Genomic DNA, 14,797 nt, shown 5'->3' with positions numbered 1-14,797 from the left:
CTTGTTTCTCTCAGGTTTGTCAAAGATCAGATGGCTGTAGATGTGTGGTATTATTTCTGAGTCCTCTGTTCTGTTCCATTGGTCTATATCTCTGTTTTGGGTGACTTGTCTTAACCAGATTACAAGAATTAGCATCAAGCTAACATGCTTGAGAGAGTGTGATATTGACACCAAATAGAGAAGCCTAAAACTGGTCTGTATATAGGAAATAACTTATGACCAAGATGCATTGCAGTTAGAGGAGGAAAGGATAGACTTCAGTAGTAACATTAGGACAATCAGTTATCGTGTAGGAAAAAATGGAATTAGATCTGTGCTTCGAACTGTACGCAATTTCAGGTTGCATTAAAGACTTAAATATGAAAAGCAAAAGTATAAATCTTTTAGAATACATTAGAGGACCAGATCATTACAGTCACAGTAAAAGGAAAGGGCTTGTCAAATCAAAACCAAAAAGTGCAAACCATAAAGGTAAAAACTGATACATTTGACTTGGTTAAAATTAAGAACTTCTAAGATGCCATGAAGATATTGTGGGAGTTTTTTTTTCCCCCTTCGTTTCTTATTCATCAGAGATAGATTCTGAAGATAATGTTATATTGAGTTTGCTTTGAAAATACTCCAGGATGGCCGGGCGCGGTGGCTCAAGCCTGTAATCCCAGCACTTTGGGAGGCTGAGGCGGGTGGATCACGAGGTCAGGAGATCGAGACCATCCTGGCTAACACGGTGAAACCCCATCTCTACTAAAAATACAAAAAATTAGCCGGGCGAGGTGGCGGGCACCTGTAGTCCCAGCTACTCGGGAGGCTGAGGCAGGAGAATGGCGCGAACCCGGGAGGCGGAGCTTGCAGTGAGCTGAGATCCGGCCACTGCACTCCAGCCTGGGCGACAGAGGGAGACTCCGTCTCAGAAAAAAAAAAAAAAGAAAAAGAAAATACTCTAGGAAAAAAATGTGAAGAGATGAAACAAATGGTAGGGCATTGATCATTATCAAAGCTAAATGATGAGAACATGGAAGTGTATTATATTGTTTTATTTTTTATGTGTGTTTGAAATTTTTTATTTTAAAAACCTTTGTCAGGGCCGGGTGCATTGGCTCACACCTGTAATCCCAGCACTTTGGGTGACCAAGGAGGGAGGATCATTTGAGTCCAGGAGTTCCAAACCCGCCTGGACAACATAGGGAGACCTTGTCTCTACAAAAATTTAAAAAATTAACCACTCCTGGTGGCACACGCCTGAGGTCCCAGCTACTCAGGAGACTGAGGTAGGAGGATCACTTGAGCCCAGGAGGTCGGGGCTGCAGTAAGCTATGATTATGCCACTACACTGCAGCCTGGACAACAGATAAGACCCTGTCTCAAAAAAAAAAAAAAAAGTTTTTTGTGTGTGTGTTTTTTTTTCAATAATCCATCCTGTTTTTATGGTGACTGTCCTGGATTTTCTAGAAGTCTTCTAATATTTTTTAAAAACCATATCTGGGCCAGGTGTGGTGGCTTGTACCCATAAACCCAGCACTTTGGCAGGCTGAGACAGCAGGCTCACTACTTGAGCCCAGGCGTTTTAGACCAGGCTGGGCAAAATAGAGAGATTCTATCGCTACAAAAAAATAGAAAAAAAATTAGCTAGGCATGGTGGCATATGCTTGTGGTCCCAGGTACTCAGGAGGCTGAGGCCGGAGGATCGTTTGAGCCCAGGAGGTTGGGGCTGCAAGTAAGCCATGATCATGCCACTGCACTCCAGCTTGGGTGACAGAGCAAGACAGTCTTGAAAATAAATAAATAAATGTAAATAAATAAATAAATAAATAACCTTTTCTGAAAAGATCACTTGTTAAGTACATGTCTAAATACAATCTAATTTTTTTCCTGAGTAGCACTTATAAATTAATAAATTAAAAAACAGTCTCCTTTAAAAAATACCAGGCAGGGCACAGTGGCTAACACTTATAAAGTCAACACTTTGGGAGGCCAAGGTGGGAGGATTTCTTGAGCCCAGGAGTTCGAGACCAGGCTGGGCAACATGGCAAAACTCTGTCTCTGCAAAAAATTTAAAAACTAGCCCAGGCATGGTGGCACATGCCTGTGGTGCCAGCTACTCAGGAGGCTGAGGTGGGAGGATTGCTTGAGCCCCTGAGGTTGAGGCTGTAGTGAGCCATGATTCTGCCACTGCACTCCAGCTTCAGCAACAATGCAAAACCCTGTCTCAAAAAGCCATAGAGTGAAGACACAAGTCACAAACTGGGTGAAGATGTTTGTAATACATAAAAAGCAGAAAGTTAGTATCCAGATATTTAAGCAAAGAACTTCTAAAATTAAATAAGCAGCTTCTTAGATATGACATCAAAATCATAAGCAACAAAAGAAGAAAATAGACAAACTGGACATGCTCAAAAATTTAAAATTTTGTGCTTCAAAGGACACTATCAAGGAAGTAAAACAACAATCCATGAAATTGAGAAAATATTTACAAACCACGTATATGCCAAGGGACTTGTATCTAAAATACATACAGAGCACTTACAATTCAATAATAAAAAAGATGACTCAAGTTTAAAGATGAGCAAAGGAACTGAGCAGATGTTTTGCCAGAGAAGATATACCATGCTAAGAAGCATATAATATGATCCTAAATACCATTAGACACTGAGGAAATAAAACCACAGTGGTCAGCAGCCACCAGCTTGGGGGATCACTTGAGCCAAACAGTTTGAGACCAGCTAGGGCAACACAACAAGACCCCATCTGTACCAAAAAAAGAAAAAGAAAAAACACAGCAGTGTAACACTTCATGCCCACCAGAATGGCTGGAATGGAAAAGAGACATTGGAACCTGCATGCACTGTTGGGAGGGATGTAAAATGGCGCGACTGCTTTTGGAAACAGTTTGACAGTTCCTTAAATGGTTTACACAAAGAATTGGCATATGACCCAGCAATTAATTTCACTTCCGTATCTATACCCAAGAGAAATGAAAACATAGTTCAAATATTTGTACATCATTGTTTATAGAAGCATTATTAATAATAGCCAAGAGGTAGAAACAACCCTAATGTCCACAGCTGATGAGTGGATAAATGAAATGTGGGCTACACACAATGGAATATTATTCGGCCATAACAAAGGAGTAGTGCTGCATGCTACAGCATAGATGACCCTTAAAAACATTATGCTAAGTGAAAGAAGCCCGTCACAAACGACCATTGCATGATTCCATTTATATGAAATGTCCAGAATAGGCAAATCTATAGAGACAGAAGGTAGTCTAGACTAATGGTTGCCTATAGCTGAGGGATGAGAGATGTAGGGGGTGGTGGCGAAGAGGTATGGGGTTTATTTTTGGGGTCATGAAAATGTTCAAGGATTGACTGTGATAATGGATGCACAACTCAATATAATATACTAAAAACTGTTGAGTTGTACATGTTAAAGGAATGAATTGTACAATATGTGAATTATATCTCAAAACTTTATAAAAAATCAATAACAATTCAATAGGAAGATAAGCAAAAGTCTTATCCACGCATTTCATATAAGAAGAAACACGTATGCACAATAGATACTTGAAAGGTGCTCAACCTAAGTTCTAATCAGGAAAATGCTAATTAAGTCACAGTGGAATAGCATTGAATACGCACATGATTCACAGAAATTGTAAACTGAGGCAATACTGCTCCACATGTAGAGATGTGGAGAAGTGGGGACGCTCATGCACTGCCAGAGGGAGTGTAAATTGTATAATCACTCTGGAAAATATGATGGCATTAGAGAGTTGAAGATGCAAGTGTTTATGGCTCAGCAGTTCCCCTCCTAAGTGTATACCCAAAGAAATTCTACCAGTAGTATACTGAGATCACATATGTAATCACAGGAGCATGACAAAATTCAAAGCCACATAAAACTCAACAGTATATTATATAGGGGTATAAAGATCATAAATCTGGCCGGGCACGGTGGCTCAAGCCTGTAATCCCAGCACTTTGGGAGGCCGAGACGGGCAGATCACGAGGTCAGGAGATTGAGACCATCCTGGCTAACATGGTGAAACCCCGTCTCTACTAAAAAATACAAAAAACTAGCTGGGCGAGAGGTGGCAGGCGCCTGTAGTCCCAGCTACTCAGGAGGCTGAGGCAGGAGAATGGCGTAAACCCGGGAGGCGGAGCTTGCAGTGAGCTGAGATCCGGCCACTGCACTGCAGCCTGGGCGACAGAGCGAGACTCCGTCTCAAAAAAAAAGATCAAAAATCTGTTTTTTTTAAAGCAAACAAGGGAAGGATAAACACAAAATTCAGGAATGGTGAGAATGGGAAAGAACTGGGAGGGTCTAGCAGGGATGCAGCGTAATGGTAAAGTTCCTTTTCTTAAACCAGATGGTGGGTGTATAGGTGTATATTGGGATTGAGGGGTTGAGGAGAAGGCAAAGTATTATCTGACAATCTGACATTGAGGGAAAATTTAGAAAAACTCAAAAGCATACTTTGAAGAATTTTTTCATGCACTTTAAAAATGCTAGTAATACACTGTGTTTCTAGAAAAGATGGACATATTTAGCATTTTTTAATTTGAAAAGCAAAAGATAAAATGTTTTTGTCCAAGAGAAAAAAGGAAAGAGAACAACACAGAAAAGAAACAGCAGTAGAACCGGGAGTATTTTAGGAAGGTTTCCAACAAAAGTGGTTAAAATTAAGAGCTTTGCGACCAGGCGCGGTGGCTCACACCTGTAATCCCAGCACTTTGGGAGGCTGAGGCGGGCGGATCATGAGGTCAGGAGGTCGAGACCATCCTGGCTAACACGGTGAAACCCCATCTCTACTAAAAACACAAAAAAACTAGCCGGGCATGGTGGCAGACATCTGTAGTCCCAGCTACTCCAGAGACTGAGGCAGGAGAATGGCGTGAACCTGGGAGGCGGAGATTGCAGTGAGCCAAGATCGCGCCACAGCACTCCAGTCTGGGTGACAGAGGGAGACTCCGTCTCAAAAAAAATTAAGAGGTTTGCACTTGGAGGCAAACTTCATTTATTTGGGCCACCACTTCTTGATTCTTCTGTGATGTTAGAAAACCAAACATTGCTGCCTATAAGTAAAACCCCATGCTGTCATTTCATTCATTTCATGGTTGCCTTTCTCTTTTTCAGATCCTGCTCACACTAAAAGATGACCCACAAACACATAGAGAAACAACCTGTTCACCACTCCTGGGTGCGTGACTGAGGGTGAAGCATCCACCAGCACTTCAAGGGGTCCATAGTATTTTCTTTTGCTGCCTCAAAGTCCCCAAAGCCTTCAAGCAGAAGTGGCAGTAGATGGTTGCCAATCAGCCAATGCAGACTTTCACTGGGACAACAGGAAAGCAGATCTTCTGGGTTTTGATGGAACTTGGCAGTGGGGACATTGAGCTGATGCATTATATACCCCATCAGAGCACACGTGTATCTTTTACCCTCCCTTTGCCCCATGCCCCCAACCTGCTTAGGTCTTCTCTGTCCCTTTACTGCTGCTGCACAGAGATGATATAAAAGAGGCTCTTTGGCTATTTGTATTTTGCTTCCTCTTCTTTTCCAGACTGCAGTATGAAGCTTTATTTTCTTTGTACAAGCTTAAAATTCCAACATCATCATCCACCAAAGTTGCTCCTCCCTTTTCGGAGGGTCTAGGGGGAAGGAGGAGCATTGATCACAAGTTTCCTAAAGAGAGGAGACAAATTGGTGTACTGTTGACAGTAGGAGTCAGGGTAAAGGCACCCTTTGGAATTACTGATTTCAAAGATTAATAAAGTAATTCTATTTTTATTTTCTTTTTTTTTTCCCTTTACTAATTTCCCAACAATCAATGTTCACAAACAGGACTGAAGTAGAACCAGTTATTTTACTTTGTTGCTGGGCAATTTTTTAAACTTCATTTTAGAAATGTGAGCTGTAAAGAGATGTTTTGTCCAGGCTATTCCCAGAGGCAGCTCCCGCACCTGGGGAGCAGGCATGTGCAGAGGTCTCCATTATCAGCCCTGGACAGGCAGGCTCACTCAGAGCGTGGGCCTCCAGTGGCTTGAGCCCTGCATCCAGTTGCATGTTGCATACCTCGCAGTTCACCGGAGTGATGCAGCACAGCCCCAGTGCTCTCCCCTCAAGCCTCCGCCGTCTCTCTTCCTCCCCTTTCCTATGTTGTCTGTCTCTGGCTTCTGCTAGAGAAAAGGTTGAGAGTTGGATGGCAGAGTTCACTGAAGGATTAATTTAGCTGCCCTGGGGAGTTATCGTGGGAGAACCCAGAGTCTGGGGCTTCTTCAACAGGGTCCTATAGACTCAGTGTTGAAATCCAAAAAGAAAATTGACACCTGGCCAGGCGCGGTGGCCCACGCCTATAATCCCAGCACTTTGGGAGGTTGAGGTGGGTGAATCACGAGGTCAGAGTTCAAGACTAGCCTGGCCAAGATGGTGAAACCTCATCTCTAATAAAAATACAAAAATTAACTGGGCGCAGTGGCAGACGCCTGTAATGCCAGCTACTCGGGAGGCTGAGGCAGGAGAATTGCTTGAACCTGGGAGGCGGAGGTTGCAGTGAGCCGAGATTGCGCCACTGCACTCCAGGCTGGGTGACAGAGCAAGACTCCGTCTAAAAAGAAAAAAGAAAAATGGACACCTAAAAGGACAGAAAAGGGACTTTATTGCCTTCTTAGTGAATGAAAACAAAAGGTTTGGGTGCATGGATACATTTTGTTTGCTTGTGAAGGATGAAGTCTGTGGGTTTCAGGAGAGAAGTGAGAATGCATTCCAGATGTCCCCAGGACTGCAGAGTAGTTTCAGGACCATCTTAACTATTTGCTTGATTGTTAAGCAAATTAGATTTACAAGTTTCTAGAGAGAGGAGACAAATTGGTGTACTGTTAACAATATGAGCCAGGGTAAAGGCACCCTTTGGAATTACTGATTTCAAAGATTAATAAAGTAATTCTATTTTTATTTTCTTTTTTTTAGGGGACAAATTAGATTTGGGGACAAATTAGAATTCCTCCATAGTCCCCTGTTGAGGTGTAGAATTGGAAAATAAGGGGTTTGGGAGGACTCACCACATGAATCTTGTGGCAAGGGAAAAGAGTATGAGTCCAGCAAAAGAAATTTTAGGCTATAGTGCTTGAAATTGCCCTAGGTAACCAATCAGAATGAAGTCTTCAGCTGATTTGTTACTGCACTTACCATATGCTGATCAGGTGCTAAAACGCCAGACCTCTCCCTTCATGTGTCCAAGTGCTTTCAAGTCTTTCAAGTCATTTTTACTGGGACTGGACTTCACTCGGCAATAAACCAGACAGATCCTGTGAGCCCTCCTCCAACGGAGGTGATATTTCCAACGCCACTCTTTACCCTCCCCCTAAACAAGCGTCGATTTTTGAAGACAAACTGTGATTCAAGTTTCTGTAGCACCTGTCAGTAATGTGTAGAATGCGGGGGCTGACTCCCAACCCCGTCCCTATTTGTGTCTGCTGCCTAACCTACAAGTAGAGCTCTGAAGAAAAAGACCATTTGGAATCGCACCACGTTCTGTTTTCTTTGGAATAGTCCAGGAAATGTATCTAGCTGCCCTGGTTCATTAGGATGAACCGCAGGCCAACGTTTTAGCGAGTGCTATAAAGCTGGATAAAAGAGGGTTTCATCTGGGGCCAGAAAAATTACTTCCCTTTTCTATATTGAAGCCTCAAGTAAGGACAAGTGATGTCAGGTATAATGCACCACTTCTCAAAATGTGTGAATAGTTTTGAGGCAACCTGGACCCTACTGCAGTCCTAAAGGTACCTCTAGAACTGCAGCCTGAAACTGTACGTTTTTAGTAAACCCTTGGGGGTTATCATGCCCAGTGAATTTGAGAATGGTCCTCAGATGAATAGACTGATGCTGAGACAGCAGCAGCCCGTGGCTGACATGCTGAGCTTACTGCATCCCCTGTCTGTGCCCCCAGGCTCCCTGGAGCAAGAAGGAATATAATCCCATCAGCCAGGATTTCAGGACAGGGACATAGCCCTCTGAACGATGGTGGAAGTCAGTGGCTGCCACATGGGATGAAGCCTGAGAGAGAAACCCTTAGAATTGGCTGGGCGTGGGCAAAGCAGGGAAAAAAAGGTGCTGAACAAACTCACTTCAGTCTTGGAGAACTCCACAAGGAACAAGGGACACACATACGTACACACACACACACAGGCACGAACACCTCAGACACACCCTTCAGCCTGCACACTTCAGCTTCAGATGGAGTTTTCTCTTACCAGTGGCAAAGTGATCTCACTAGAGGAATGTGTTTCTCAGGAGCTGCTAGATGGCCTGTTGCTCTGTGCCCGCTCACTGTGGACGTCCATACCACAGTGGGATCCACGGCCTCACTCAGAAGAGAGCTATGGTTCCCGGATCCCTGACAGGAGGGCCATAGTCTGAAAGGGGGTTCCTGGTTCGCTCTTTTAGGCTTAGCCTGATAACAGAATTAGCCTCACATTTTTACACCATTTGCCATACACATTTTCTCTTATTCTCAACTGATACGGGTGGGGGGAGATTTTCAAAAACGGTGATGTTGGTAATTTGTGGATAAACCATGTTTCCATATGCAAGGGTTCACACCAGGGGATTCTGCTCAGAGGTATCTGGAGGTCAAATTCATATGCTTTCTGCCAATCTGAGCCGCTGCCTCTGTCTCTGAGAATAATACACTCTGCAAGAAGGAAAGACGCACAAGCAATAGTGCAGTCTTCTCCGCTGGCGGAAGTGTGCCCCCGTGTAAGGGTGGTTGCGCTCAGCAGTGCGTTTGGTGATTGAGAGATTCTCTGCCCCAGATTTTGGTCACCTCTGATTAGTAGCCGTGGACATGGAATTAAGAAAAGGGTAATTGAAGGATCTTTATCGAATCAGACATACACCTTAGAATAAGGCTTTTACTGTTCTAGAAACAATCTTCCAGAAGATGAAATCATCCAAGATTCCCCAAAAATATTTATTTATACAAAGATTTTGAGAGTAATATTCATATTTGTCTTTATACCTCAGTCTATGCGTCTGGGGCCAAGTCACTGTGTGGCACATGTGCAGCTTCCCCGAATGCCTCACATGTTGTAGCACCTGCTTCCAGGAACACCAAATGAACACAGGGTCTTGGAGGGGAAGGGGGGAAGAACCCATAATGCCCCGAGGCTGCATGGAACCACAATCCAGAAATGTGCACCCTGACCTGGAAGGCGTCTAACCAAGTGTCCAAGGGGAAATATGATCGAGGGAGAGGTGAGAGGAGGGACCCAGAGGACAGACAGGAGAGGGTTGATTTCCACCCTTTGCTTCTGCGTTCAGCATATCCAGAAGGCCCGATATAGTTGATGGCCCAGGAACTGCATGACCTGCATTTTCTCCCTGTAGTGACCCATGATGTTAATTGATGTAGAGGACAGTTTGCAAAAGTAATAGATTTACCCTTAATCCCAGACAGTATAAGATACAGTTCTGGGACTTTGTCTTCGTAACCTGTCTTTAAAAAAAAAAAAAAATGCTTGTCTTTTATAACATAATCCAGATTCCCTAGAGCAGATTTGGTACAGCAATGAGCAAATCCAACCTCAGATCTGAAGTGTCTTCCAGTCTGGCCCTGACCCGGCCATTCTCTGCCCTTCCTCCTCCCTTCAGGGTAGCCCAAATCCCATTGCCACACAACGTCTCGACTTGCCATCCCTTTCCTCTATCCCCATCCCCTCTGTCCGCATCACAGAAAGTCTGTGTTCTGAAGAGTTCAGCCTTCCTCTAACCAAACCCACACTTTCTTTACCACCGTGATTCTCAGAGCCAGCAAGAAAGAAATGTTCCAAAAGGAAACCTCCATCTCAGCCATCTGCCCGGAGCCGAAGGTTGTGGGCTCCAGGCCTCTCGGTGAGGTTTGTTGCTTGTGTGTTTCCCGAGGAGCGGGCAGTCAGGCAGTGGCAGTTCTCTCTCCCCTCTCTCTGTCGCAGGTGGGGTCTCAGCTACATTTACAAGACTTCACCACCATGTTGGAGAGCTGCTCCACCTTGGGGGTCCTCCCAACATAGTACAGGATGGTCAGGGGCTCCAGGTCCTGGGGCACGCAGCAAGGCGAGGCAGATGCTTCAGGGTTCAGAGTGTTGTACAGTCCCAGCACCTGGGAAGGGACACGTCAGTGAGAGGTTGGAAGGCCAAGCCTCAGGCCTGGAACCCAGGAACTCTCCCAGTTCAAGGGCAGTCCCAGAGGCTGAGCAAGCGCTAGAATGGCCACGGGTGCTCTTTAAAATGAACTGTTGGGGGCCGGGCACAGTGGCTCACACCTGTAGTCCCAGGACTTGGGAGGCCGAGCAGGCAGATCACTTGAGGTTAGGAGTTTGAGACCAGCCTGGCCAGCATGGTGAAACCCTATCTCTACTAAAAATACAAAAAAATGAGCCGGCTGTGGTGGCAGGCGCCTGTAATCCCAGCTACTTAGGAGGCTGAGGTGGGAGGATCACCTGAACCCAGGAAGCGGAGGTTGCAGTAAGCAGAAATAGTGCTACCGCACTCCAGCCCGAGTCACAGAGTGAGACTCTGTCTCAAAAAAAAAAAAAAAGAGGAACTGTTGGAACCTGGTTTGGGTGAGTGAGTAGTTGGGTAGCTGTTGTTCATCCGCAATGACAGAAGCAGAACAACTGCAGTTGTTTGGGGTGATCAGTTGAAGCATATGACAGTTACTACACTGATAATTAATTGTCTTGGCTTTTTTTTTTTTTTTTTGAGTCAGTCTCACTCTGTCACCCAGGCTGGAGTGCAGTGGTGCAATCTTCACTGCAACTTCCGCCTCCCGGGTTCAAGCGATTCTCCTGCCTCAGCCTCCCGAGTAGCTGGGATTACAAGTGCATGCCACCACACCCAGCTAATTTTTTACATTTTTGGTAGAGACGAGGTTTCACCATGTTGGCCAGGCTGGTCTCAAACTCCTGACCTTGGGATCCACCCATCTTGGCCTCCCAAAGTGTTGGGATTACAGGCGTGAGCCATGGCGCCCAGCCTATCTTGGCTTTTAAGAAAACAACTCGTATATTGCTCATCCTAGCTGGAACTGATCACTTTGGTGAGAAATGTTCTCACAAAACATTGCCTTGAGCCATTTAGTAAGTGCCAGAGTGTAGGGCCCCAGACAGGATGCAGAAATAATGAACTAGAAGGAAACATGCTTCACAAATTACTGCCCTATTTTTGATTCCCCTCGAGGGAAAGATAGACTAGTTTCAGGGGTTGTGGACTCTCGGCTATCTCACTTTCTGTTCCTAGAATTTCAAATTAGCTTCTTGTCCATGCTTGTTGTTGTCTTTCAGAGTAAGTTTTCTACATTCGAGAGGCTGGAATGATCAGAGTTCTGGTAGAAACCTTTCTACTTCAGTGTTCCTTGCCAGCCACATGCACATATCTCTGACATAGGGTAACACGTGGCAGTTAATTAATTACTGTGGTACAGAGAGCTTTAGATAAAGCAAATTAAAAGGCTGGTTGAAACCATGGTAGGAATTTAAAAGGGTAGAATGTGACTGAGTAGAACTGAGTCAGGGTGCCAAGATCAGAACCTTCACCAGAGGGATTTTACTCACCCCAGACCATCATTCGCTCACTCAACATTCAATCCTTCACTCATTCTTTTTAACAGGTGACCTGATCGGTCAGCCCCAGTGCCTCAGATAGCATGAGCCTGCTCCATACCGTGCTGTGGGTTGTGTCTGCACTGCGGAGGTATGGGCAAGGACCTGAGCAGAAGTTGGCATAGTAGCCCTTAGGTTCGTGGACCCACTTCCAGCCCAGATCCTGTCGGAAGTCAATGTAGAGGGGGCGCACACAGCAGTTCTCCTCCAAGTTGCTACAACAAAAAACATTTATAGAAAATCAACTTAAAAAGAAACCACCAATAAAAGAAGCTTCACGAATGCTCTCATATTCTCCCTTGGAGTCCTTTCATGCCATCATAGGTGGCTCCGGTCAGTGGAATCCCAGGTTCAAGGGCATGGGGCAGAAGAAACCAGAAAGGCACATTCATATGTTAAAGACCAGGATCCCAAGGATGTAAGAAACAGAGATAAATGCTGTATGAGGAAGAGTAAAGAGGCAAAGGTAGCCCTGCTCCCTTTTATATCACAAATCAAAGCAGAGCTATAAAGTGCTCCACATAAAACCAAGCACTAAATGTTACTAGCCAACTCAGCTTTGTTGAGGTTGGTTTTATTGTTACCCTCCTAATGTGCACCCAGCCAGAAATAAATTCTAAGTTTATGCAGCTTGTCTACAATAGTAAGTGACAGATGAGACTCATTTGGCCAAATGACTAAAGGCCATTTAGCCAAATAAAGCATATCCTTCTATTAGAACCATGGTTCAACAGATCACCCAAATGTGATTATCAGGCCCCTTCAATTCTGTTGCCTACAGAGATCCATTTGGCAGTAATACCCCTTGCCAAGTGGTCATCTAGCCTCTGCTTTAATATCTGCTGAGACCTAGACTTGCTACTTCCAAAGACAGCTCTTAGTCAAAATCTGGCTTCTTGTGGGTTCCAAGGGTGAACCATGGCAGACACTATTGGTTATCTCTTCAATAACCATTCCTAACCCCCTTCTCCCTTGCCACATCCCATTACAGAGTCTAAACACCAGGTGTTCCTTTTCCTGGCCTCCCTTGTGAGTAGCAGTGGTCATGTGGCCCAATAATGACCCATCAGACAAGGAGAAGTATGCAGGGGGTAAGCGCAAGTTCTGGCAAAGATATTTGATTATTTATAAAAGTAACAGATGAAAGAAGAAAGCTTCTGGCTCTTCCTCTTCCCTCGTTCCTTCTTGTCTTAAACATGGACAAGATACCTGAAGCCCCAGTAATCACTTGTGACCATAAGGAAAAGGATGAAAAGCCAACATACTAAACATGGCAGACTGGAAAGAGAGAAAAACTGAGTCTTCAGTGGCATCATTAAGCAGCCAGCCCACCCTAAGCCTGCTGCTATCAGTCTCTTATGAACAAGAAATCCACTATGATTTAAGTCACTGGTCAAGAGCATTTGTTCCTAACTGATAGAGACGCATGGAACAAATAAATCTACATGCCAGCCTTCATGGCTGCAGTACAGTTGGCAGCAACTACCTTACCTCTCCTATACCTTCCTGTTGAGCTGTTCCCCCAGCTCAACATCCCTAGTTTCCCAAGCCCAACCATCCTCATAAGACATGGTTTCCAGATCTAAATATTTCCCAATTCATTCTCCCCAGCTTCATTCAGGCATCTTCTGAGGCCAAATGGACTCACTCATGCTCCTTTTACCTGCAGCGCTTCCCATCCTGGATCCTTTCATCCCCAAACCTCATCCTTGAAGCCTCTGCTCAAATTCCACACCCTTCTGAAGCCTTTCCTGTGTCCATAGGTAAACTTGTTGCTCCTAATTAAAGCACTTAACCCTTCGGAGCCTCTTATGGGCGTGATCATCTTCTCCCTTTTAGTAGTTGGCATGCATGCTTTATCCTCCCCTTATAAATGAGCAGTGAAACTGCTCCTAGATAAGAGAAGCTGGATCTTTTCTCTCTCTGTATTGTAGCTACCCAGTAATTTCTGAATTCGTTTGTTAATTTCTCTAGCTCTAATTTCCCATTCAAATGGAGACCGTTCTATTTGCCGCCATCCAGTAGCATCCTTGGACCCTTCAGAGGGAACTGAGCACTTCTTGAATGGAAACTCCTACATTAATCTCACACACACACCCTACAAATGCCTAAAACATGGAAATCATGGAGAGGCTTTGACCAAGCATCTCCAATCCACACTACTTTAGCAACACTCCTCTTCACAGAGTTTTCTTCATCTCCTTCAGCCAGCCCCTTCCAGAGCTAGCCTACAGAAAAACAGTGGGACCCCCAGGAAAACAAAGAGATCTGTCAGAGATTTTCAGTCTTCCTCCTGGAGATGTTTGTGAACAGCATCAGGGACCCCCTGTTGCGTGTGGCTTGGCTCTGGGGCCTGACCTGCAGTAGGCAGGCAGTAGATGTTGGTCCCTACATGGTCCCAGGCTCACCGGAAGCAGTAATTGGTGTCCAAGGCCCGCTTCTTTCTCTGACCCCCCTGGCCCGGGTTGTCAAGCCGGTGTGGGGGAATCATCATGAGGATTAGATGAGGGTTGTGGTGATCCTTCTGCTTCTTGAGGCGCCCCAGATCTCCACGGCCATGGTCATCCTCATTGTCCACGCCTGCAGAAGGGAAGGAAAGCAACAATCTCCTGTCTAAGGAGAGCAGAGCCCTTGGAGGCTGCCTCCTCCCCACGTCTCATCACTGCCTAGGAGGAGGGGTAGTGCAGTCTGAGAGGGAGGGGTGGGGGACAAGTGCAGCTTAATTCTGATGTCCAGCTGCAGGAAGGGGAAGAGCAGATGGAGGAGCCAGTATCAAAAGAACTCATCATTGTAAGGATGCCCACTGAAAGATGCCCCATGTTCAGATCCCCATACTCCTGTATAGAAATCTCCCAAGGGGCAGAAAGCCCTTGCTGAGATTCCTGGGAATCTTCATGGACCCACGAAGCAACCCTGTTACTAAGTGGGTGCCTACCACATACCTCCAGGTTGTCAGTTTTTTTGTTTGTTTGTTTGTTTGTTACTTATTTTGAGACAGAGTCTTGATCTGTCAGCCAGGCTGGAGTGCAATGGCCCCATCTTGGCTCACTGCAACCTCCGCCTCTGGAGTTCAAGAGATTCTCCTGCCTCAGCCTCCCAAGTAGCTGGGATTACAGGTGCATGCCACCATGCCTGGCTATTTTTGTATTTTTAGTAGA

At 45.1% G+C, this 14,797-nt stretch overlaps 2 protein-coding genes across 4 annotated transcripts in view; one reads left to right on the top strand and one right to left on the bottom strand.

The window, feature by feature from the left end:
- Positions 1 to 5,790, top strand: part of TTLL5 (tubulin tyrosine ligase-like family member 5) — a 306,711-nt gene extending 300,921 nt beyond the window's left edge. For both annotated transcript variants that reach the window (XM_011949527.1, XM_011949526.1), the window contains one exon: positions 5,137 to 5,790. In XM_011949527.1, coding sequence (XP_011804917.1) covers positions 5,137 to 5,159 — 23 coding nt within the window. In that variant the 3' untranslated portion in view covers positions 5,160 to 5,790. The remainder of the gene's footprint in view (positions 1 to 5,136) is intronic.
- A 3,102-nt stretch (positions 5,791 to 8,892) lies between these two features.
- TGFB3 (transforming growth factor, beta 3) overlaps positions 8,893 to 14,797 on the bottom strand; it is a 25,536-nt gene continuing 19,631 nt past the window's right edge. For both annotated transcript variants that reach the window (XM_011949524.1, XM_011949522.1), the window contains 3 exons: positions 14,048 to 14,219; positions 11,701 to 11,854; positions 8,893 to 10,138 (listed from right to left, as the gene is read on the bottom strand). In XM_011949524.1, the coding sequence (XP_011804914.1) occupies positions 9,980 to 10,138; positions 11,701 to 11,854; positions 14,048 to 14,219 (485 nt within the window). In that variant the 3' untranslated portion in view covers positions 8,893 to 9,979. The remainder of the gene's footprint in view (positions 10,139 to 11,700; positions 11,855 to 14,047; positions 14,220 to 14,797) is intronic.

Source organism: Colobus angolensis, unplaced genomic scaffold (genome assembly GCF_000951035.1).
Source record: "Colobus angolensis palliatus isolate OR3802 unplaced genomic scaffold, Cang.pa_1.0 Scaffold3, whole genome shotgun sequence".
NCBI lineage: Eukaryota > Metazoa > Chordata > Mammalia > Primates > Cercopithecidae > Colobus > Colobus angolensis.
The sequence above is the reverse complement of the archived record's forward strand: the minus strand, read 5'-3'. Positions and strand labels throughout refer to the sequence as shown.